General features: G+C 45.9%; 3 protein-coding genes across 6 annotated transcripts in view; all 3 read left to right on the top strand.

Annotated features, from left to right (window-relative positions):
* LOC143955631 (uncharacterized) overlaps nt 1-21930 on the top strand; it is an 86865-nt gene that overhangs the window by 40159 nt on the left and 24776 nt on the right. Inside the window, exons 6-8 of one of the 2 annotated variants that reach the window (XM_077465733.1) lie at nt 6832-7059; nt 7137-7284; nt 10336-15165. In XM_077465733.1, the coding sequence (XP_077321859.1) occupies nt 6832-7059; nt 7137-7284; nt 10336-11279 (1320 nt within the window). In that variant the 3' untranslated portion in view covers nt 11280-15165. Of the gene's footprint in view, nt 1-6831; nt 7060-7136; nt 7285-10335; nt 15166-21930 lie in introns of those variants that run through there. The other variant, XM_077465732.1, reaches the window with a different exon arrangement.
* LOC143956073 (uncharacterized) lies at nt 3499-6740 on the top strand. The gene is made up of 4 exons (XM_077466199.1): nt 3499-3541; nt 5182-5297; nt 5419-5863; nt 6125-6740. Exons 2-4 carry the CDS (start codon nt 5202-5204, stop codon nt 6160-6162), a joined length of 579 nt encoding a protein of 192 aa, XP_077322325.1. The 5' UTR covers nt 3499-3541; nt 5182-5201; the 3' UTR covers nt 6163-6740.
* Nucleotides 15385-21930, top strand: part of LOC143955663 (uncharacterized) — a 64936-nt gene continuing 58390 nt past the window's right edge. For 2 of the 3 annotated variants that reach the window (XM_077465766.1, XM_077465769.1), the window contains exons 1-6: nt 15391-15752; nt 17353-17490; nt 17612-17779; nt 17868-18071; nt 19020-19187; nt 19267-19390. In XM_077465766.1, the coding sequence (XP_077321892.1) occupies nt 17395-17490; nt 17612-17779; nt 17868-18071; nt 19020-19187; nt 19267-19390 (760 nt within the window). In that variant the 5' untranslated portion in view covers nt 15391-15752; nt 17353-17394. Of the gene's footprint in view, nt 15753-17352; nt 17491-17611; nt 17780-17867; nt 18072-19019; nt 19188-19266; nt 19391-21930 lie in introns of all 3 variants that reach the window. The other variant, XM_077465767.1, reaches the window with a different exon arrangement.

The following is a 21930-nucleotide window of genomic DNA, read 5'->3' as shown; positions in this document are numbered from 1 at the left end:
TAGGTTGCCCTTCATCGCCAAACACAAAACAACCTAAAAGGCTCTCCCACAGCAATCCAGGGCTACCAAAGTCATATCCCTCCAGAGAGCATTCTGTTGTCTCCCCTAAATATTCCTCCTCTGCGTGCCATTGCAGAGCCTGATACCGATTGTCCAGCTCTATCTCCTGCTGGTCCAGTTTGTCCAACTCAGTCACCCATTTCTCCTGGGGCCACTCTCCCAGGAATTGCATCTGTAACTAGCCCACCCAGTCATCAGCCGTAACTTAGTGTAGGGCGAACAACAACATCAAACTCCTTTGTTCAAGCACGATACCACAGATATACAACTCAGAGACACTTCCCCCCACCCATCCTTGGATTCAGGGCGGGGTAAGCTGTCCAATCACAATAGACACACAGGTCAGGTGTGTACCAAATTTCTCATCAGTAAATGTCTTATCAGCAGGGAGATTTGTTGGAGGAATTCGCCCCCCACCAATCTCACAGCGAATCTACATACACATCCCATATTATCCAAGGCAGGCAGACACAATAGAACATTGGAATACAACCACACCCCATACGATCACAGCAAAGAGTCCACAACAGCATGAGACAACACACAATATATACATATATACAACATTGAGTCTGACTAGCACAGATCATAGTGGGGTTCTCAGTCACCCTGTGCCCCTAATGGGCACAGGGTGATTTACACATAAGAGGGTCAGGGAAAGCTGGACTCAGAGTTTTCAAAGCTCTCCCAGGTAATCTGAGATGTGCAAACCCCCCACCCAAAGTGACTCCTGTCACAGTGTCATTGAGAGGAATTGTGCCCCATTGTTTGTGTAATTAGGAGGACTTGTGCCCCATCGTTGATGTCATTGGGCTTCATCTTTGGTGTCATTGAGAGGAACTGTGCCTTGTGCCTCATCGATGATGTCAATGGGCTCCATCGTTGGTGTCATTGAGAGGAATTGTGTCCCATCGTTAATGTCATCGGTCTCCATCATTGGTGTCATTGAGAGGAACTGTGCCTTTTGCCTCATCGATGATGTCAATGGGCTCCATCGTTGGTGTCATTGAGAGGAGTTGTGTCCCATCATTAATGTCATCGGTCTCCATCATTGGTGTCATTGAGAGGAACTGTGCCTTGTGCCCCATGGTTGATGTCATTGGGCTCCATGGTTGGTGTCATTGAGAGGAATTGTGCTCCATCATTGATGTCCTTGGGCCCCATTGTTTGTGCAATTGGGAGGAATTGAGCCCCCGTTTTTGGTGTCATTGGGAGGAAACTTGCCCCCTTCATTGGTGTCAGTGGGGGGGGGGAATTATGCAGGAATGAAGAACTCACCACTCCAGGTGAATTGATTTGTGCCTAATAGGAACTCCAGTCAAGTGCTAGCCCCGGCCCTCCTCCATGGGTATATCAATAGAAGAAGAAATGGCTGCACATCGATAGAAATCCAAATGTTGTTTATTGATCACCAAAGGACATCAACACACAAGTCTTGGGGGGGGATTATTATTATTATTATACAGGATTTATATAGCGCCAACAGTTTGCGCAGCGCTTTACAACATGAGGGCAGACAGTACACTTACAATACAAATCAATACAGGAGGGATCAGAGGGCCCGGCTCGTTAGAGCTTACAATCTAGAAGGGAGGGTCAAGTTGAAAAAAAAAAGGTAATACCTGTGGGGGATGAGCTGATGGAGAAAATGAAAATACAGTTATTAGGTGTGGGTAGGACAGGCTTCTCTGAAGAGAAGGGTTTTCAGGGATTGCCTAAAAGCTAATAAAGTAGGAGATAAGCGGACAGATTGGGGTAGGGAGTTCCATAGGATTGGAGAGGCTTTGGAGAAGTCCTGGAGGCGAGCATGGGAGGAGGTGATGAGGGAGCTAGAGAGCAGGAGGTCTTGAGAGGAACAAAGAGAACGAGTAGGTTGGTATTTAGAGACGAGGCCATTGATGTAGCCGGGGGCCGAGTTGTGGATGACTTTGTATGTAATTGTTAGTATTTTGAATTAAATTCTTTGGCTGAGCGGAAGCCAGTGGAGGGATTGGCAGAGAGGAGTAGCAGACACAGAGCGATTGGTAAGGTGGATGAGTCTGGCAGCAGCATTCATGATGGATTGAAGAGGCGATAGACTATGTAGAGATGAGCCAATGAGAAGGGAGTTGCAGTAGTCGAGGCGGGAGATGACCAGCGAGTGAATTAAGAGCTTTGTTGTCTCATTGGTTAGAAAGGGGCGTATTTTGGAGATGTTGGGGAGGTTGAGGCGGCAGGATTTGGACAGTGATTGGATGTGTTGCTTGAAGGAGAGGTCAGAGTCCAGGACTACACCTAGAACCTTGGCGTGTGGGGGATGGGCTTATGGTTGTGCCATCGATTTTGACAGAGAGATCAGGGGAAGGGGCATATGGGGGAGGAAAAATTACAAGTTCGGTTTTGGATCGATTGAGTTTGAGGAAGTGATGTGACATCCAGACTGATAGATCTGATAGTAAATTAGTGATAGGTGAGGAGACAGAGGGAGGGAGCTGAGGGGTAGAGAAATAGATTTGGGTGTCGTCAGCATAGAGGTGGTATTGGAAGCCATGGGAGGCAATCAGCTGACCGAGGGAGGAGGTATAGGAGGAGGAGGAGGTGTAGATTGAAAATAGAAGAGGTCCAAGAACAGACCCTTGGGGGACCCCAACAGAGAAAGGAAGAGGAGAGGAGGAAGTAGAGTTGTAAGAAACGCTAAAGGTGCGGTTGGATAAGTAGGAAGAGAACCAGCGAAGAGTACGGTCACGGAGACCAAAGGTGTGGAGTTTTTTGAGGAGGAGGGGGTGGTCAGCCGTATCAAAGGCAGCAGAGAGATCCAGGAGGAGGAGTACAGAATAATGTCGATTGGTTTTGGCCGTTAGTAGATCATTTGTTTTAGGAGGGCATCTTCTGTGGAGTGTTGAGAACGAAATCCAGACTGAAGGGGATGAAGAAGGCCATTATCAGCGAGGTGGTCGCTCAGTCGGTTGTAGAGCAGACGTTCGAGAAGTTTGGATAAGAAGGGGAGCAAGGAGATGGGGCATAGGTTGTTAGGATTGGATGGGTCCAGCGAGGGCTTTTTAAGTATTGGTCTGACAAGTGCGTGTTTTAGATAGTTGGGGAAGATATCAGAAGAGAGAGAGAGATTGAAGATGTGGGTTAGAGAGTGTAGAATAGAGCCAGAGGGTGAACGCAGCATTTGTGATATCAGTGGATTAAGTAGAACCCAAAGGGCCGGATAAAAGCAAGCAAAAGGGCTGCATCTGGCCCCCGGGCCGCAATTTGGAGACCACTGATGTAGAACATGGCCCGCCAAGGATTGCAGTCCCTATCATCTCCACAAGGTGGTGATCTCACTTATATTGAGAAGAACACACGCACAGGAAGTCTCAATGGTTCTTTTTTGGACAGGAAGTGATGTCAGTTACAGACAGGAAGTGATGTGAGGTATAAATAGGAATTTCCGGGTGAGAGGTGAGCCGGGAGGAAGTAGAGAGAAGACGTTGCTGCAACAGACAAGGAGGTAAGAAGATGATATAGAAGTAAAAATATGTGAATATATATCATTTTACACTGCACAAATCAAAATATAGGTATCTAATATCTACTTCCAGTCCAAACTCACATATCGATATTTATTACATAATCAATAAATAGCATTTGCGCCAGTTTTGGAACCCATGAATATATTCCCCCAACGTACTACATCTGTGTTTATAATTGTTCTATGGATCTACCAGCACCGGGTTCCCGGTCATCCAGATTGTATGAGTCTTGGATTGTTGTCTGGGTGAGATGGGGTAGCTAAGACTAGTTTTGGAGGAGGTTGGTTGAGATTGTTATACGGATCTACCAGCATCGGGTGCCAATTTACTGAGTGTCAGGAGAATAGAAATCGTATAAAGAAGACTCATCTGAATCTGCTCTCCGATGGGTTGTCCTCTCGGTTCCCCCCTCTGTGTCGTCCTCTCGGTTCCCCCCTCTGTGTCGTCCTCTCGGTTCCCCCCTCTGTGTCGTCCTCTCGGTTCCCCCCTCTGTGTCGTCCTCTCGGTTCCCCCCTCTGTGTCGTCCTCTCGGTTCCCCCCTCTGTGTCGTCCTCTCGGTTCCCCCCTCTGTGTCGTCCTCTCGGTTCCCCCCTCTGTGTCGTCCTCTCGGTTCCCCCCTCTGTGTCGTCCTCTCGGTTCCCCCCTCTGTGTCGTCCTCTCGGTTCCCCCCTCTGTGTCGTCCTCTCGGTTCCCCCCTCTGTGTCGTCCTCTCGGTTCCCCCCTCTGTGTCGTCCTCTCGGTTCCCCCCTCTGTGTCGTCCTCTCGGTTCCCCCCTCTGTGTCGTCCTCTCGGTTCCCCCCCCTGTGTCGTCCTCTCGGTTCCCCCCCCTGTGTCGTCCTCTCGGTTCCCCCCTCTGTGTCGTCCTCTCGGTTCCCCCCTCTGTGTCGTCCTCTCGGTTCCCCCCTCTGTGTCGTCCTCTCGGTTCCCCCCTCTGTGTCGTCCTCTCGGTTCCCCCCCCTGTGTCGTCCTCTCGAGGGAGATGTTTAGATAAAAAAAAAAAACATTGTAATATTTAAAAGTAAAATTGTGAAAATAATAAAAAAAATCTAAAAAAACTGACACTGACCATCCACTCAAGCTGTGTTGAGAGTTCCCAGCCATCCAGATTGTATGAGTCTTGGATTGTTGTCTGGATGGGATGGGGTAGTTGAGACTAATTTTAGAGGAGGTTGGTTGAGGTTGGAGGTGGTCAGGACCTTGTAGGGGTCCCCCAATGCTCTGTCCTTGGACGTGTCCCATTCTCTATCCACAACTCCTCCCGGGACAGCTGATTGTCCATGGCTCCTAATACCACCTCTATGGTGGTGACACCCAACTATCTCTATACCCTTCAGGTTCCTCACCCTTCACTAACTTCCTATCTCATGTCCCACCACTTCCTCCAACTCAACTTATCTGGATCTGAGCTCATAATATTTCCGATAAACGCTACGCAGGAAAACGGGGAGAGTTCCTTGTAGTCTACTGATAATAAAATGTTCCTCAATGTGTTCAAATGCTTAAAGGCGGAGTTCCACCCACTTGGACTGCGCTCAGCACTTCAGGGTCTTTCTCTTCCATCCTGAAATTCTGGCATTTTAAATTGATATAAAATTTTCAGTTTATGACCTTCGAACAGGAGAGCTCTGTACAAATGATATGACCACCTCATTGATGATGGACAAGGGCTGGAGTCATAGTATGGAGAACATAATGAACCTGACCCTGGAGATCATCTACCAGCTGACCAGAGAGGTGAGGAGGATTCTGGGAGGTCACATGACATCACTCTGGTCTAGTGTGGTCAGTAGTCCATGTTCTTCTTGTAGATGATGTCAGATGATTGATGTCGGTTTATCTTTCTCCTGATCTGTAGGATTATGTTGTAGTGAAGAAGTCTAGTGGGGAGCCAATCTCAGGAGGATGGAGCAGGACCCAGAGCCCCACCATGGTGCCTCCCCCTCCTCCTCCCATACCTGAGAGGAGCAAAGAGCAGAAGATCCTGGAACTGACCACCATGATGGTCCATCTGCTGACAGGAGAGGTGAGGAGGATTCTGGGAATTCTGGGACATTATCCAGTAACAGACAAGGGATGTGTCTGGATGGTGACTGTATCATTGTGTGTGTCAGGTTCCTATAAGGTGTCAGGATGTCACTGTCTATTTCTCCATGGAGGAGTGGGAGTATTTAGAAGGACACAAGGATCTCTACAAGGACGTCATGATGGAGAATTGGCAGACTTTGAGTTTTGTGAAAATTGTGGGCAAGAAAAAGATGTTGAGCCTCACCCTGGAGATCCTCAGCCTGCTGACTGGAGAGGTGAGTGTGATAAAGGACTTTGTTGTACACTGGGATGTAAATATTGCAGATTCACATCCTAAAAAAAGGATGTGCCCATTAGACAGGTTTGCTTTAATCCCCCCAACCCCAGAATATACCGATCTCTCTTCATGTCCGCCATTAAATCTTGATGTATTCTCTACCCCCGTCACCTCCAACATTCCTGCTCCACCTCTACTCCCATTATCTCCCCCCCCCCAACACCTCACCATACAGGCTCACTTCTCTTATATAACACAGGACTGCGAATTAGTAATGAAATGTTCTACCGGAGATGAGACAATCAGGAGACATCACCAAACCTCTACAAGATGGGGGAGAGGCCAGAACCCCATCACCATCCCCCCACCTCCATCCCCCATACCTGAGAGGAGCAAAGAGCAGAAGATGCTGGAACTGACCACCATGATGGTCCATCTGCTGACAGGAGAGGTGAGGAGGATTCTGGGAATTCTGGGACATTATCCAGTAACAGACAAGGGATGTGTCTGGATGGTGACTGTATCATTGTGTGTGTCAGGTTCCTATAAGGTGTCAGGATGTCACTGTCTATTTCTCCATGGAGGAGTGGGAGTATTTAGAAGGACACAAGGATCTCTACAAGGACGTCATGATGGCCAATCAGCCGCCCCTCACATCACCGGGTAAGAGGAGACTTTATTGTAAAGGAGAGAGCAGTACGGAGGCTCCACCTAGATCCCCCATCATCTGATAAACACATAGAAACAATGTATTCAGTCAGTGTGTGTGTTTCCTACAGATGGATCCAGTAATGGGAACCCACCAGAGAGATGTCCCCGTCCTCTGTATTCCTAGGATTCCACACAGGAAGGTCACACCATCCCCCACCATCATCAGGTAGGTGAGGAACAATCACTGATAGTATCATTAGGATCTGTACATTATCTGCATTGTTACCATTGATGTCATTTTTATTATATATTCAGAGTGGAAACCTGAGAGATCCTAAAGTTGAGGTTAAAGAAGAGATAAAAAAAGGAAATCAGGAGGATGGGGTGATGGAGGAGTTTGAGATTCCAAAAGGACACAAAGATCTGTACCAGGACACCATGGAGGAGTCATCCAGCTACAGAAACCCACCAGAGAGATGTCCCCGTCCTCTGTATTCCCGGGATTCCACACAGGAAGGTCACACCATCCCCCACCATCATCAGGTAGATGAGGAACAATTATTGGTAGTTATAATTTATACACAAGCTTATTTCTTACAATGAATGTTTTATATTTTCAGAGTGGAAACCCTGAAAATTACATTATTGTTCTTAAAGAAGAGTATAAAAAGGAGGATGAAGAGTATGGAGTGATGGAGTATTTAGAAGGACACAAAGATCTCTACAAGGACCTCATATTGGAGAATCAGCCGCCCCTCACATCACCGGGTAAGAGGAGTATATTTACTTCACTTTCATTCTTTGTTTATCTTCGTCATTTCAGGTCGATGTGACCTCCATTAGATTGAATCATTTTTCTATTGTGTTTTAGTAGTGAATCAAATATGAGAAATAGACCTATCCAGGTAATGATTAACTGAACTCTGGCCATTTTGGATTGAAAATTTTTAGTCCCCCAATGATAAAATAATTTCCATATAAGAGGTCCATCTCCATTCCTCAATATAACGTCATGTTCCCTACAAATGAGGAGGAGATACTGGACACCATATGAAAGGTTCATCTCCATTCCTCCAATATAACGTCATGTTCCCAACAAATGAGGAGGAGATACTGGACACCATATGAAAGGTCCATCTCCATTCCTCCAATATAACGTCATGTTCCCAACAAATGAGGAGGAGATACTGGACTCCATATGAAAGGTCCATCTCCATTCCTCAATATAACGTCATGTTCCCAACAAATGAGGAGGAGATACTGGACATCATATGAAAGGTCCATCTCCATTCCTCAATATAACGTCATGTTCCCAACAAATGAGGAGGAGATACTGGACTCCATATGAAAGGTCCATCTCCATTCCTCAATATAACGTCATGTTCCCAACAAATGAGGAGGAGATACTGGACACCATATGAAAGGTCCATCTCCATTCCTCAATATAACGTCATGTTCCCAACAAATGAGGAGGAGATACTGGACACCATATGAAAGGTCCATCTCCATTCCTCCAATATAACGTCATGTTCCCAACAAATGAGGAGGAGATACTGGACACCATATGAAAGGTCCATCTCCATTCCTCAATATAACGTCATGTTCCCTACAAATGAGGAGGAGATACTGGACACCATATGAAAGGTCCTCCTCCATTCCTCAATATAACGTCATGTTCCCAACAAATGAGGAGGAGATACTGGACACCATATGAAAGGTCCTCCTCCATTCCTCAATATAACGTCATGTTCCCAACAAATGAGGAGGAGATACTGGACACCATATGAAAGGTCCATCTCCATTCCTCCAATATAACGTCATGTTCCCAACAAATGAGGAGGAGATACTGGACATCATATGAAAGGTCCATCTCCATTCCTCAATATAACGTCATGTTCCCAACAAATGAGGAGGAGATACTGGACATCATATGAAAGGTCCATCTCCATTCCTCAATATAACGTCATGTACCCAACAAATGAGGAGGAGATACTGGACACCATATGAAAGGTCCATCTCCATTCCTCCAATATAACGTCATGTTCCCAACAAATGAGGAGGAGATACTGGACATCATATGAAAGGTCCATCTCCATTCCTCAATATAACGTCATGTTCCCAACAAATGAGGAGGAGATACTGGACATCATATGAAAGGTCCATCTCCATTCCTCAATATAACGTCATGTACCCAACAAATGAGGAGGAGATACTGGACACCATATGAAAGGTCCATCTCCATTCCTCAATATAACGTCATGTTCCCAACAAATGAGGAGGAGATACTGGACATCATATGAAAGGTCCATCTCCATTCCTCAATATAACATCATGTTCCCAACAAATGAGGAGGAGATACTGGACATCATATGAAAGGTCCATCTCCATTCCTCAATATAACGTCATGTTCCCAATGAATGAGGAGGAGATACTGGACACCATATGAAAGGTCCATCTCCATTCCTCCAATATAACGTCATGTTCCCAACAAATGAGGAGGAGATACTGGACATCATATGAAAGGTCCATCTCCATTCCTCCAATATAACGTCATGTTCCCAACAAATGAGGAGGAGATACTGGACACCATATGAAAGGTCCATCTCCATTCCTCAATATAATGTCATGTTCCCAACAAATGAGGAGGAGATACTGGACATCATATGGAAGGTCCATCTCCATTCCTCAATATAACGTCATGTTCCCAACAAATGAGGAGGAGATACTGGACACCATATGAAAGGTCCATCTCCATTCCTCAATATAACGTCATGTTCCCAACAAATGAGGAGGAGATACTGGACACCATATGAAAGGTCCATCTCCATTCCTCAATATAACGTCATGTTCCCTACAAATGAGGAGGAGATACTGGACACCATATGAAAGGTCCATCTCCATTCCTCCAATATAACGTCATGTTCCCAACAAATGAGGAGGAGATACTGGACACCATATGAAAGGTCCATCTCCATTCCTCAATATAACGTCATGTTCCCAACAAATGAGGAGGAGATACTGGACATCATATGAAAGGTCCATCTCCATTCCTCAATATAACATCATGTTCCCAACAAATGAGGAGGAGATACTGGACACCATATGAAAGGTCCATCTCCATTCCTCAATATAATGTCATGTTCCCAACAAATGAGGAGGAGATACTGGACATCATATGAAAGGTCCATCTCCATTCCTCAATATAACGTCATGTTCCCAACAAATGAGGAGGAGATACTGGACACCATATGAAAGGTCCATCTCCATTCCTCAATATAACGTCATGTTCCCAACAAATGAGGAGGAGATACTGGACACCATATGAAAGGTCCATCTCCATTCCCCAATATAACGTCATGTTCCCAACAAATGAGGAGGAGATACTGGACACCATATGAAAGGTCCATCTCCATTCCTCAATATAATGTCATGTTCCCAACAAATGAGGAGGAGATACTGGACACCATATGAAAGGTCCATCTCCATTCCTCCAATATAATGTCATGTTCCCAACAAATGAGGAGGAGATACTGGACACCATATGAAAGGTCCATCTCCATTCCTCAATATAACATCATGTTCCCAACAAATGAGGAGGAGATACTGGACACCATATGAAAGGTCCATCTCCATTCCTCAATATAACGTCATGTTCCCAACATGAAGAGAAGATCCTGTACTATTACGTTGCTCAATATAATGTCCACCTCTATTCCTCATATCTGTGCTCCACCGATGACTAACATACACGACGGTTGACTACAAAACATGAACAATCCAAATACATTTGTTGATAATAATAATGTTTCTCTCTCACAGATGGATGTGATGTTGGGACTTCCTCAGAGGGGCTCCAGACTTCATCTGTAGATTATGAAGGAGACGATAAAGGAATCAAAACCAAATCTCGGGGAGAAAAGTCTTACTTGTGCCCGGAGTGCGGTCAAAGTTTTAAGCGAAAAGATAGTCTGCGAAGACACGTGAGACTTCACAGCGGTGAGACTTTTCCATGTGAAGAGTGCGGGAAATGTTTTTTGCAGAAATATAAACTCACAGAACACTTGAGAAAACACACCGGGGAAAAGCTGCATACTTGTACAAAGTGCGGGAAAGGTTTTTTGCAGAAATGTAAACTCGTGAGACACCTGAAAACCCACTCCGATGGCATTCCGTATACCTGTCCAGAGTGCGGCCAGAGCTTCAACCAGAAAAGCGATTTTTGGATCCATCAGAGAATTCACATAGTCAAGAGTTTTTTGTCGTGTTCGGAGTGCGGGATTTTTTTTGATACTCAAACTGAACTTACCATACACCAGAGAGCCCACGCCGGTAAGGAGATCTTTTCCTGCTCGGAGTGCGGGAAAGTGTGCGTGAGTAAATCCCGCCTCATTGTACACCAGAGAAGCCACACCGGGGAGAAGCCCTTTTCATGCTCCCAATGCCAGAAATCATTCGTAGTAAAGTCAGAACTTGTCATCCACCAGAGGAGTCACACCGGCGAGCTGCCGTTTTCATGCCCCGAGTGCGGGAAAGGTTTCACACGACACGGGAACTTAAGTAATCACTTGAAAGTCCACACTGGGGAGAAGCCGTACTCCTGCCCGGAGTGCGAGAAATCCTTCGGCCGGAGAGCTGAACTTGTTATGCACCTGAGCGATCACACGGGGGATTATCGTTTTTCATGCTCAGGGTGCGGGAAAGGTTTCTCTCATAAAGGAAAACTTCACGTACACGAGAGAACTCACAAGAGTAAGCAACCTTAAACCTGTTCAGAGTGTGGAAAAACTTACCTGGATAATTCACTTCTTCTTGAACACCTAAGAAGCAAAACAAAGGGGTGAGGGGCGTTTCCAGGATCTGATGCTGAGCGGACTTTTGGCTGCTGAGCTCCGCCCCCCCCCCCCCTCCCACCCGCCATCTTCCCAACTTTTTTTTCCTGCTACAGACCAGGACACTATATTGGCGATCCTTCTCCTGTAACTTAAGCACCTCCTCCGCACCTTGATCGTGTCTCCCAGAAAGCTGAAACCCACCAAAGCTCCAGTGGCTTTTTTCCCTCACGCTAACCTAGTGGTAGCCATCTTTGAAACACCAACTGAATGTTGGAGAATGCCTCCGCAGACAGCTATGGAGGAAGGCAAGAATGCCGGACCATCCGGTGCTGATATTCTAGCATCCATCGCTACCTGCAAAGAAACGCTGACGGAGAAGATAGACACACTCTCTCCACTGATAATCAGGCTTTATTGGAACGAACCCCAACAAATGCAGATCACGTCTCGCTGATGTGAAAGGCCCCACCACTCTCCACTGATAATCAGCTTTGTTGGAAAGAACCCCCGACAAATGCAGATCACGTCTCGCTGAGGTGAAAGGCCCCATCCCTCAGGTAGAAGATATCATTACAATTGGCTCCACTGAACCTCATGTAAAAGCTTTGCAAGACCAATCGGTTGACACTGAAAATAGGCTCCGTTGCAATAATCTTCCAGTGCTGACCATACCAAAGAAGGCAGGAAGGACCCATACCTGCTGAATTCGCTGAGACCTTTCTAACTACCTTGGGAAAAGAAGTACATTTACGTATGTCACCATGGCATGGCCACCACGGACATACTGTGCCACGTCCCTGACATAGGAGAAAAATTGGGGATTATGGGCACTTTATGGGCACCGTATCAACAATAAAGAAACAAAAAGTACATATTTATTGTTGATACGGTGCCCATAAAGTCCCATCTTCCTGCGATTGCAATTTTTTTTTTTCCTAGCTACCTTGTTAGACCTCACCTGACAGATCTTCCACTGACCTTTTTGTGGTAGAGAGAGCGTATCGCGTTCCCCCTGACGCCCCCAATCCTGGTAGTCCTGAGGCCCTTCCCTGATATGATTACTAAAATATGTACACCAGGACTTGTTCCGATCCACTGCCCATTACCTGCCCAGGTCTTGTTTTTCCATTGGGGAAGGTGTGCCTGGAGGAAGCCCATCCCTCCTTAAACGCACAGGGATGCACGTGACGCCCAGCAAGAGCACGAGGGCACACCTGCCCTGATCTATCCACTGCTAAATGTGCTCCTACATAGGAGACAATGTCTAGGGGAAGTGGCTAGAGCAGTGCTTCTCAACTCCTGCCCTCAGGACCCACTACCAGGCCACATTTTTAAATATTACCTTGGGGGAGATGCAGACTAGAATACTTCAATCGCTGAGCAGCACATTGTATCACTATGTATTTCAGTTATCTTGCAAACCTGGCCTGTTAGTGGGTCCTGAGGACAGCAGTTAAGAACCACTGGGCTAGAGGGACCCTCAAGGACTATGGTTCCGGACCCTTAAATTTGAATTCCCAAAAATCGGCTACTTTGTAAAAACTGCAAGCATAGCATCAGTTAAGTCTAACGAGGTACCTTCGGCCTCATAGATTTATTTCTATTATTCTCATCTGACAGGTTTTTGGTGCTCCAGGACGATCATTTCCGGAGCTCTGAGCTCTGATGCTGTTCACTGTGGTCTCGGTTCCTTCGAAAGCAGAGTTGCTGGAACTGCTATGCCCTCTCCTTCTTCTGCCCATTCACAGAAGCCTTTGTAATATGTGAAAGCATTCGCAAAATACAAAGGCTTCTGTGAATGGGCAGCAGAGAGGAAGGGCAGACATAGCTGCTCTCTGTGCTTCTCTCCTCTCACAGCCGGATTGTAGCCTCTGGGAGTGCAATAAACCTGTCTCATATACAGTGTCTCACAAAAGTAAGTAAGTACACCCCTCAGTCACATTTGTGTAAATCTTTTCTTTATCTTTTCATGTGACAACACTGAAGAAATGACACTTTGTTACAATGTAAAGTAGTGCGTTTACAGCTTGTAAGTGAAAATGTCCAAATTTGGCCCAAAGTGTCAATATTTTGTGTGGCCGCCAATATTTTCCAGCACTGCCTTCACCCTCTTGGGCATGGAGGTCACCAGAGATTCACAGGTCACCACTGGAGTCCTATTCCCCTCCCCCATGATGACATCACAGAGCTGGTGGATGTTGGAGACCTTGCGCTCCTCCACCTTCTGTTTGAGGATGTCCCACAGATGACCAATAGGGTTTAGGTCTGGAGACATGCTTGGCCAGTCCATCACCTTTACCCTCAGCTTCTTTAGCAAGGCAGTGGTGGTGTTGGAGGTGTGTTTGGGGTGGTTAGCATGTTGGAATACTGCCCTGCGGCCCAGTCTCTGAAGGGAGGGGATCATGCTCTGCTTCAGTATGTGACAGTACATGTTGGCATTCATGGTCCCCTCAATGATCTGTAGCCCCCCAGTGCCGGCAGCACTCATGCAGCCCCAGACCATGACACCCCCACCACCATGCCTGACTGTAGACAAGACACACTTGTCTTTGTCCTCCTCACCTGGTTGCCCCCACACACGCTTGTCACCATCTGACACCAAATACCTTTATCTTGGTCTCATCAGAGCACAGGACATGGTTCCAGTAATCCATCTCCTTAGTCTGCTTGTCTTCAGCAAACTGTTTGTGGTCTTTCTTGTGCATCATCTTTAGAAGAGGCTACCTTCTGGGACGACAGCCATGCTGACCAATTTGATGCAGTGTGTATGGTCTGAGCACTGACAGGCTGACCCCCCACCCCTACAACCTCTGCAGCAATGCTGGCAGCACTCATACGTCTATTTCCCAAAGACAACCTCTGGATATGACGCTGAGCACGTGACCTCAACTTCTTTGGTGGGCCATGGCGAGGCCTGTTCTGAGGGGGAACCTGTCCTGTTATACCGCTGTATGGTCTTGGCCACCGTGCTGCAGCTCAGTTTCAGGGTCTTGGCAATCCTCTTATAGCCTAGGCCATCTTTATGTAGAGCAAAAATTCTTATCTTCAGATCCTCAGAGAGTTCTTTGCCATGAGGTGCCTTGTTGTACTTCCAGTGACCAGTATGAGAGAGTGAGAGCGATAACACCAAATTTAACACACCTGCTCCCCATTCACACCTGAGACCTTGTAACACTAATGAGTCACATGACACCGGGGGGAGGGAAAATGGCTAATTGGGCCCAATCTGGAGATATTCACTTAGGGGGTGTACTGACTTTTGTTGCCAGCGGTTTAGACATTAATAGCTGTGTGTTGAGTTATTTTGAGGGGACAGGAAATTTACACTGTTATACAAGCTGTACACTCACTACTTTACATTGTAGACAAGTGTCATTTCTTCAGTGTTGTCACATGAAAAGAGAGGAGAAAAGATTTGGGGGTGTACTTACTTTTGTGAGATACTGTATGTAACAGAGATAAGTCCCGGAGGTGATATGCACCTAATTGGACTTAACTCCTAGTGTGCCAGTACTTTTTGCAAAGTTGTGAAATTCCTGGATTTCAGCTTTAATACTCTCGACCAGATAAATAATAAGCCGTGAACCCCATTCTCTGTCTTCAGTTCACTTCCCCACAAAACTGGGGAGATGCTCTGATGTCTTCAACATTTATGCTATGGACCACTACGTTGTGTTTTGCATTGCTTTTCTTTTTCTTCCAGATCGTAAGTTGCCACAAGTGACCTCCCCTGCGTGGGTTGCGTCATTTTGGAGTCTGTAGTAACTGTATGTCTCTTAAAATCGCAATAAAAAAAAAAAATGAAAAAAAATGCTTTGAGACTTGAGGGGCTATAGGGGAGAAAAAGGTCAAGACACTCAAGGGGTTAATTGTAATGTAATCTGGATTGATAAGATGCAGTGCCTATCATCTCCACAAGGTGGCGATCACGCTTATATTGAGAGAAACGCACACAGGAAGTCTCTATGATCCCTACACACCGGAAGTGATGTCAGGTATAAATAGGAATTTCCGGGTAAGAGAAGAGTCGGGGGGGGGGGGGGGGAAGTAGAGAGGAGACGTTTGGACAGACAAAGAGGTGACAGGATATTATAGAAGTGATAATATAATATATCACAATAAAATCATACATTAATATCGACCTCCATACACACACGTATTGATATTTATTACATAATAAATCATATGCCATTTTTGAGCTCATCAATACATACCCTACGTCCTGGGTTTATAATTGTTATATGGATCTACCGTCACCGGGAGACAATTTACAGAGCGTCAGGAACATGGAAACGATAAGAAGAAGACTCGTCTAAATCCGCCCTCCGACGGGCTTGGCGGAAGAAGCCACCATGTAACATCACTGCGTATGGCAGAACACTTATATACATATGACTGCATCAGGTAGGACACGTCAACCATCTGACACGCTTACCGTCCAAGCTGTGCTTTGTCCTTTCTGGACATCCGCTCAGTCTTTGGGATTGTATCTGTCTTGGGTGGGATGGGGTAGTCTGGGTTGTATCTGTCTCGGGTTGTTGTCTTGGGTGGGATTGGGTAGTCTGGGTTGTATCTGTCTCGGGTGGGATGGGGTAGCCTGGGTTGTATCTGTCTCCGGTTGTTGTCTTGGGTGGGATGGGGAAGTCTGGGTTGTATCTGTCTCGGGTTGTTGTCTTGGGTGGGATTGGGTAGCCTGGGTTGTATCTGTCTCGGGTTGTTGTCTTGGGTGGGATGGGGTAGCCTGGGTTGTATCTGTCTTGGGTTGTTGTCTTGGGTGGGATGGGGTAGTCTGGGTTGTATCTGTCTCGGGTTGTTGTCTTGGGTGGGATGGGGTAGTCTGGGTTGTATCTGTCTCGGGTTGTTGTCTTGGGTGGGATGGGGTAGTCTGGGTTGTATCTGTCTCGGGTTGTTGTCTTGGGCGGGATGGGGTAGTCTGGGTTGTATCTGTCTCGGGTTGTTGTCTTGGGCGGGATGGGGTAGTCTGGGTTGTATCTGTCTCGGGTTGTTGTCTTGGGCGGGATGGGGTAGTCTGGGTTGTATCTGTCTCGGGTTGTTGTCTTGGGTGGGATTGGGTAGTCTGGGTTGTATCTGTCTCGGGTTGTTGTCTTGGGTGGGATGGAGTAGTCTGGGTTGTATCTGTCTCGGGTTGTTGTCTTGGGTAGTCTGGGTTGTATCTGTCTCGGGTTGTTGTCTTGGGTGGGATTGGGTAGTCTGGGTTGTATCTGTCTCGGGTTGTTGTCTTGGGTGGGATGGGGTAGCGTGGGTTGTATCTGTCTCGGGTTGTTGTCTTGGGTGGGATTGGGTAGTCTGGGTTGTATCTGTCTCGGGTTGTTGTCTTGGGTGGGATGGGTTAGTCTGGGTTGTATCTGTCTCGGGTTGTTGTCTTGGGTGGGATGGGGTAGTCTGGGTTGAGATTGGTTAAGGTTGGAGGTGGCCAGTACTCCACAGGGGTTCCCCAAGGCTTTGTCCGCTTCACCTTCTTTATCTACACCTCCATCTGGGGTCAGTTGATTGGTCATGGTTTCCAATACCACCCCTATGCTGATAACACCTATCTCATCTCTATACTCCTCACCTCACCCCCTTCAGATTCCTCACCCATCACTAACTTACCATCTGACCTATCAGTCTGGATGTCTCACCAGTTCCTCACACTCCCGTATTTCCATAATGGAGGTCGTAATATTTCCTATGAAGGCGAGATAGGAATACAAAGAGTTCCTCGTAGTCTCCTGTTATTAGTATTTAAAATTTAATTTTAGTGCGATAAACCAATTTTTAATTTTATGATATAGAATTTGTCTGGTAGTAATTCTGTCCCCTGATGGAGATGATGTAACGAGGGAGTAGAAGAGTCCTGGCTTGGAGGACTTCATGGTGATAACACAACCATTGTTTTTCTGTGTTTTAATCGGAATACGAACCCCGCTCCGCACTCCAGAGGGTTTCTGTGCATAATGAATCGCACTGATTCTTAGCTTCTAAAGTCATATAAAATTTTCAGTTTTTGACCCATCTACGAAGAGGAGTGTCCTGTATAGATCACATGACCACTTCAATGATGATGGAGGAGGACCGGAGTCATAGCATGGAGAAGATACTAAACCTCACCCTGGAGATCACCTACCTGCTGACCGGAGAGGTGAGGAGGATTCTGGGAAGTCAGATGACATCACTCTGGTCTAGTCTGGTCAGTAGTCCATGTTCTTATTGTAGATGATGTCAGATGATTGATGTCGGTTTATCTTTCTCCTGATCTGTAGGATTATGTTGTAATAAAGAGGTTTAGTGGGGAGCCAATCTCAGGAGGATGGAGCAGGACCCAGAGCCCCACCATGGTGCCTCCCCCTCCTTCTCCCATACCTGAGAGGAGCAAAGAGCAGAAGATCCTGGAACTGACCACCATGATGGTCCATCTGCTGACAGGAGAGGTGAGGAGGATTCTGGGAATTGTGGGACATTATCCAGTAACAGACAAGGGATGTGTCTGGATGGTGACTGTATCATTGTGTGTGTCAGGTTCCTATAAGGTGTCAGGATGTCACTGTCTATTTCTCCATGGAGGAGTGGGAGTATTTAGAAGGACACAAGGATCTCTACAAGGACGCCATGATGGACAATCAGCAGACTTTGAGTTTTCTGAAGCTTGAAAGGATGGAATTTCTCTGGAATGAAAATATATTGAACCTCACCCTGGAGATCCTCAGCCTGCTGACTGGAGAAGTGAGTGTAATAAAGAGGTTAATTTTGGACTTTGTTGTACACTGGGATGTATTTTTGCAAATTCACATTTGAAAAAAAAAAAAAAAAAAAAAGCTTGTGCTTTGCCTATTAGACAGGTTTGCTTTAATCCCCCCTGACCCCAGAATATACCGACCTCTCCTTCTGTTCAACATTGGGAGCCTTGATCTATCCTCTACCCCCATCACCTCCAACATTTCCTACTCCACCTCTACCCCCATCACCTCCAACATTTCCTACTCCACCTCTACTCCCATCACCTCCAACATGTCCTACTCCACCTCTACTCCCATCACCTCCAACATGTCCTACTCCACCTCTACCCCCATCACCTCCAACATGTCCTACTCCACCTCTACTCCCATCACCTCCAACATGTCCTACTCCACCTCTACTCCCATCACCTCCAACATGTCCTACTCCACCTCTACTCCCATCACCTCCAACATGTCCTACTCCACCTCTACTCCCATCACCTCCAACATGTCCTACTCCACCTCTACCCCCATCACCTCCAACATGTCCTACTCCACCTCTACCCCCATCACCTCCAACATGTCCTACTCCACCTCTACTCCCATCACCTCCAACATGTCCTACTCCACCTCTACTCCCATCACCTCCAACATGTCCTACTCCACCTCTACTCCCATCACCTCCAACATGTCCTACTCCACCTCTACCCCCATCACCTCCAACATGTCCTACTCCACCTCTACTCCCATCACCTCCAACATGTCCTACTCCACCTCTACTCCCATCACCTCCAACATGTTCTACTCCACCTCTACTCCCATCACCTCCAACATGTCCTACTCCACCTCTACTCCCATCACCTCAAACATGTCCTACTCCACCTCTACTCCCATCACACCGACCCTCCACCCACAACATCTGACCATACATACTTACTTCTCTTGTATAACACAGGACTGTGAAGTACTAATGAAAAATTCTACTGAACATGACACACTGAGAAGACATTACCAAACTTTTACAAGATTCAACAGTGGCCAGAACCCCATTATACCTGAGAGACAGAATGAGCAAAAGATCCTGGAACTGACCACCATGATGGTCCATCTTCTAACAGGTGAGGTGAGGAGGATTCTGGGACTTTATCCAGTAACAGACAAGGGATGTGTCTGGATGGTGACTGTATCATTGTGTGTGTCAGGTTCCTATAAGGTGTCAGGATGTCACTGTCTATTTCTCCATGGAGGAGTGGGAGTATTTAGAAGGACACAAGGATCTCTACAAGGACGTCATGATGGACAATCAGCCACCCCTCACATCACCGGGTAAGAGGAGACTTTATTGTAAAGGAGAGAGCTCCACCTAGACCCCCCCATCCAACAAATGAGGAGGAGATACTGGACACCATATGAAAGGTCCATCTCCATTCCTCAATATAACGTCATGTTCCCAACAAATGAGGAGGAGATACTGGACACCATATGAAAGGTCCATCTCCATTCCTCCAATATAACGTCATGTTCCCAACAAATGAGGAGGAGATACTGGACACCATATGAAAGGTCCATCTCCATTCCTCCAATATAACGTCATGTTCCCAACAAATGAGGAGGAGATACTGGACACCATATGAAAGGTCCATCTCCATTCCTCCAATATAACGTCATGTTCCCAACAAATGAGGAGGAGATACTGGACACCATATGAAAGGTCCATCTCCATTCCTCCAATATAACGTCATGTTCCCAACAAATGAGGAGGAGATACTGGACACCATATGAAAGGTCCATCTCCATTCCTCAATATAACGTCATGTTCCCAACAAATGAGGAGGAGATACTGGACACCATATGAAAGGTCCATCTCCATTCCTCAATATAACGTCATGTTCCCAACAAATGAGGAGGAGATACTGGACACCATATGAAAGGTCCATCTCCATTCCTCAATATAACGTCATGTTCCCAACAAATGAGGAGGAGATACTGGACACCATATGAAAGGTCCATCTCCATTCCTCAATATAACGTCATGTTCCCAACAAATGAGGAGGAGATACTGGACACCATATGAAAGGTCCATCTCCATTCTTCAATATAACATCATGTTCCCAACAAATGAGGAGGAGATACTGGACACCATATGGAAGGTCCATCTCCATTCCTCAATATAACGTCATGTTCCCAACAAATGAGGAGGAGATACTGGACACCATATGAAAGGTCCATCTCCATTCCCCAATATAACGTCATGTTCCCAACAAATGAGGAGGAGATACTGGACACCATATGAAAGGTCCATCTCCATTCCTCCAATATAACGTCATGTTCCCAACAAATGAGGAGGAGATACTGGACACCATATGAAAGGTCCATCTCCATTCCTCCAATATAACGTCATGTTCCCAACAAATGAGGAGGAGATACTGGACACCATATGAAAGGTCCATCTCCATTCCTCAATATAACGTCATGTTCCCAACAAATGAGGAGGAGATACTGGACACCATATGAAAGGTCCATCTCCATTCCTCAATATAACGTCATGTTCCCAACAAATGAGGAGGAGATACTGGACACCATATGAAAGGTCCATCTCCATTCCTCAATATAACGTCATGTTCCCTACAAATGAGGAGGAGATACTGGACACCATATGAAAGGTTCATCTCCATTCCTCAATATAACGTCATGTTCCCAACAAATGAGGAGGAGATACTGGACACCATATGAAAGGTTCATCTCCATTCCTCAATATAACGTCATGTTCCCAACAAATGAGGAGGAGATACTGGACACCATATGAAAGGTCCTTCTCCATTCCTCAATATAACGTCATGTTCCCAACAAATGAGGAGGAGATACTGGACACCATATGAAAGGTCCTTCTCCATTCCTCAATATAACGTCATGTTCCCAACAAACTTCTAGACAGTCATACACAATGACTGCCTACAAAATATGAACCATAAAAAAACATTTTTGTTAATAAAAAAAAAAGAATTTCTATGAGATGGATGTAATGTTGGGAATTCCTCAGAGGGGCTCCATATTTCATAACACAAGCTCTGTAGTCATGGAGGTTATGTGGACCGCATAGAAAAAAAACCTGAGTAAAAACTATTTTTTTTACTTAGTTCTATAAAAATATCACAAACATGTTAAAATATTCTCTGTTTAGACATTCAGAACATGTAAAGATTCCAGCACAATTCATATGGAGACTCGACATGTTTCGGAAATCCTTCTTCAGGAGTGAGAGATTCTATACATTGGAACCTTCACTTGACCTTTACGGAAAGATAGCAAACAATGCAATTATCTGGAATTCACATCAAGTAAAGGTTTTCCATGGAGGTGCATCCCAATCCACTGAAGCTGGAAGCCACCGTATGTGGCATGTATGTGCTTTCCTTTAAAAAAAAAAAAACCCCATTGAATATCCATGCGTCCAGCGCCCTGCATGTAGATTGGGGGCCGGGAGCATGGATTAGGGGGGAGGCGGCACCCCTGCGCCCTGTATGGATGCTATAAATATAGTAAATAAATACTCAATGTGAATTCCAGCTAACTTCATTGTTTTTTTTTTTGTGTCTTTCTGTGGGTTGCAATGTGTAGATTCTCTCACATGAGCTCCCGAAGAAAGATTTACGAAACGCGTCGAGTCTACGTGTAGCTTGCGCTGGAATCTATACACATTGTGAACCTCTAAGCAGAGAGTATTTTAACATGTTTTGTAATATTTTTTAATGGAATTAAATAAAAAATACTTTTTTATAATACTCAGGGTTTTTTTTTCGATATTGTCCACACGAAGTCCATGACTACAACGTTTTTATGGTTTTAGAAGGAGGTGGACATGAAGC

Source organism: Lithobates pipiens, unplaced genomic scaffold, assembly GCF_037356315.1.
Source record: "Lithobates pipiens isolate NorthernLeopardFrog02 unplaced genomic scaffold, aLitPip1_a1.2 Scaffold_35, whole genome shotgun sequence".
NCBI classification, from domain to species: domain Eukaryota; kingdom Metazoa; phylum Chordata; class Amphibia; order Anura; family Ranidae; genus Lithobates; species Lithobates pipiens.
This window is presented reverse-complemented; position numbering and strand designations above follow the sequence as displayed.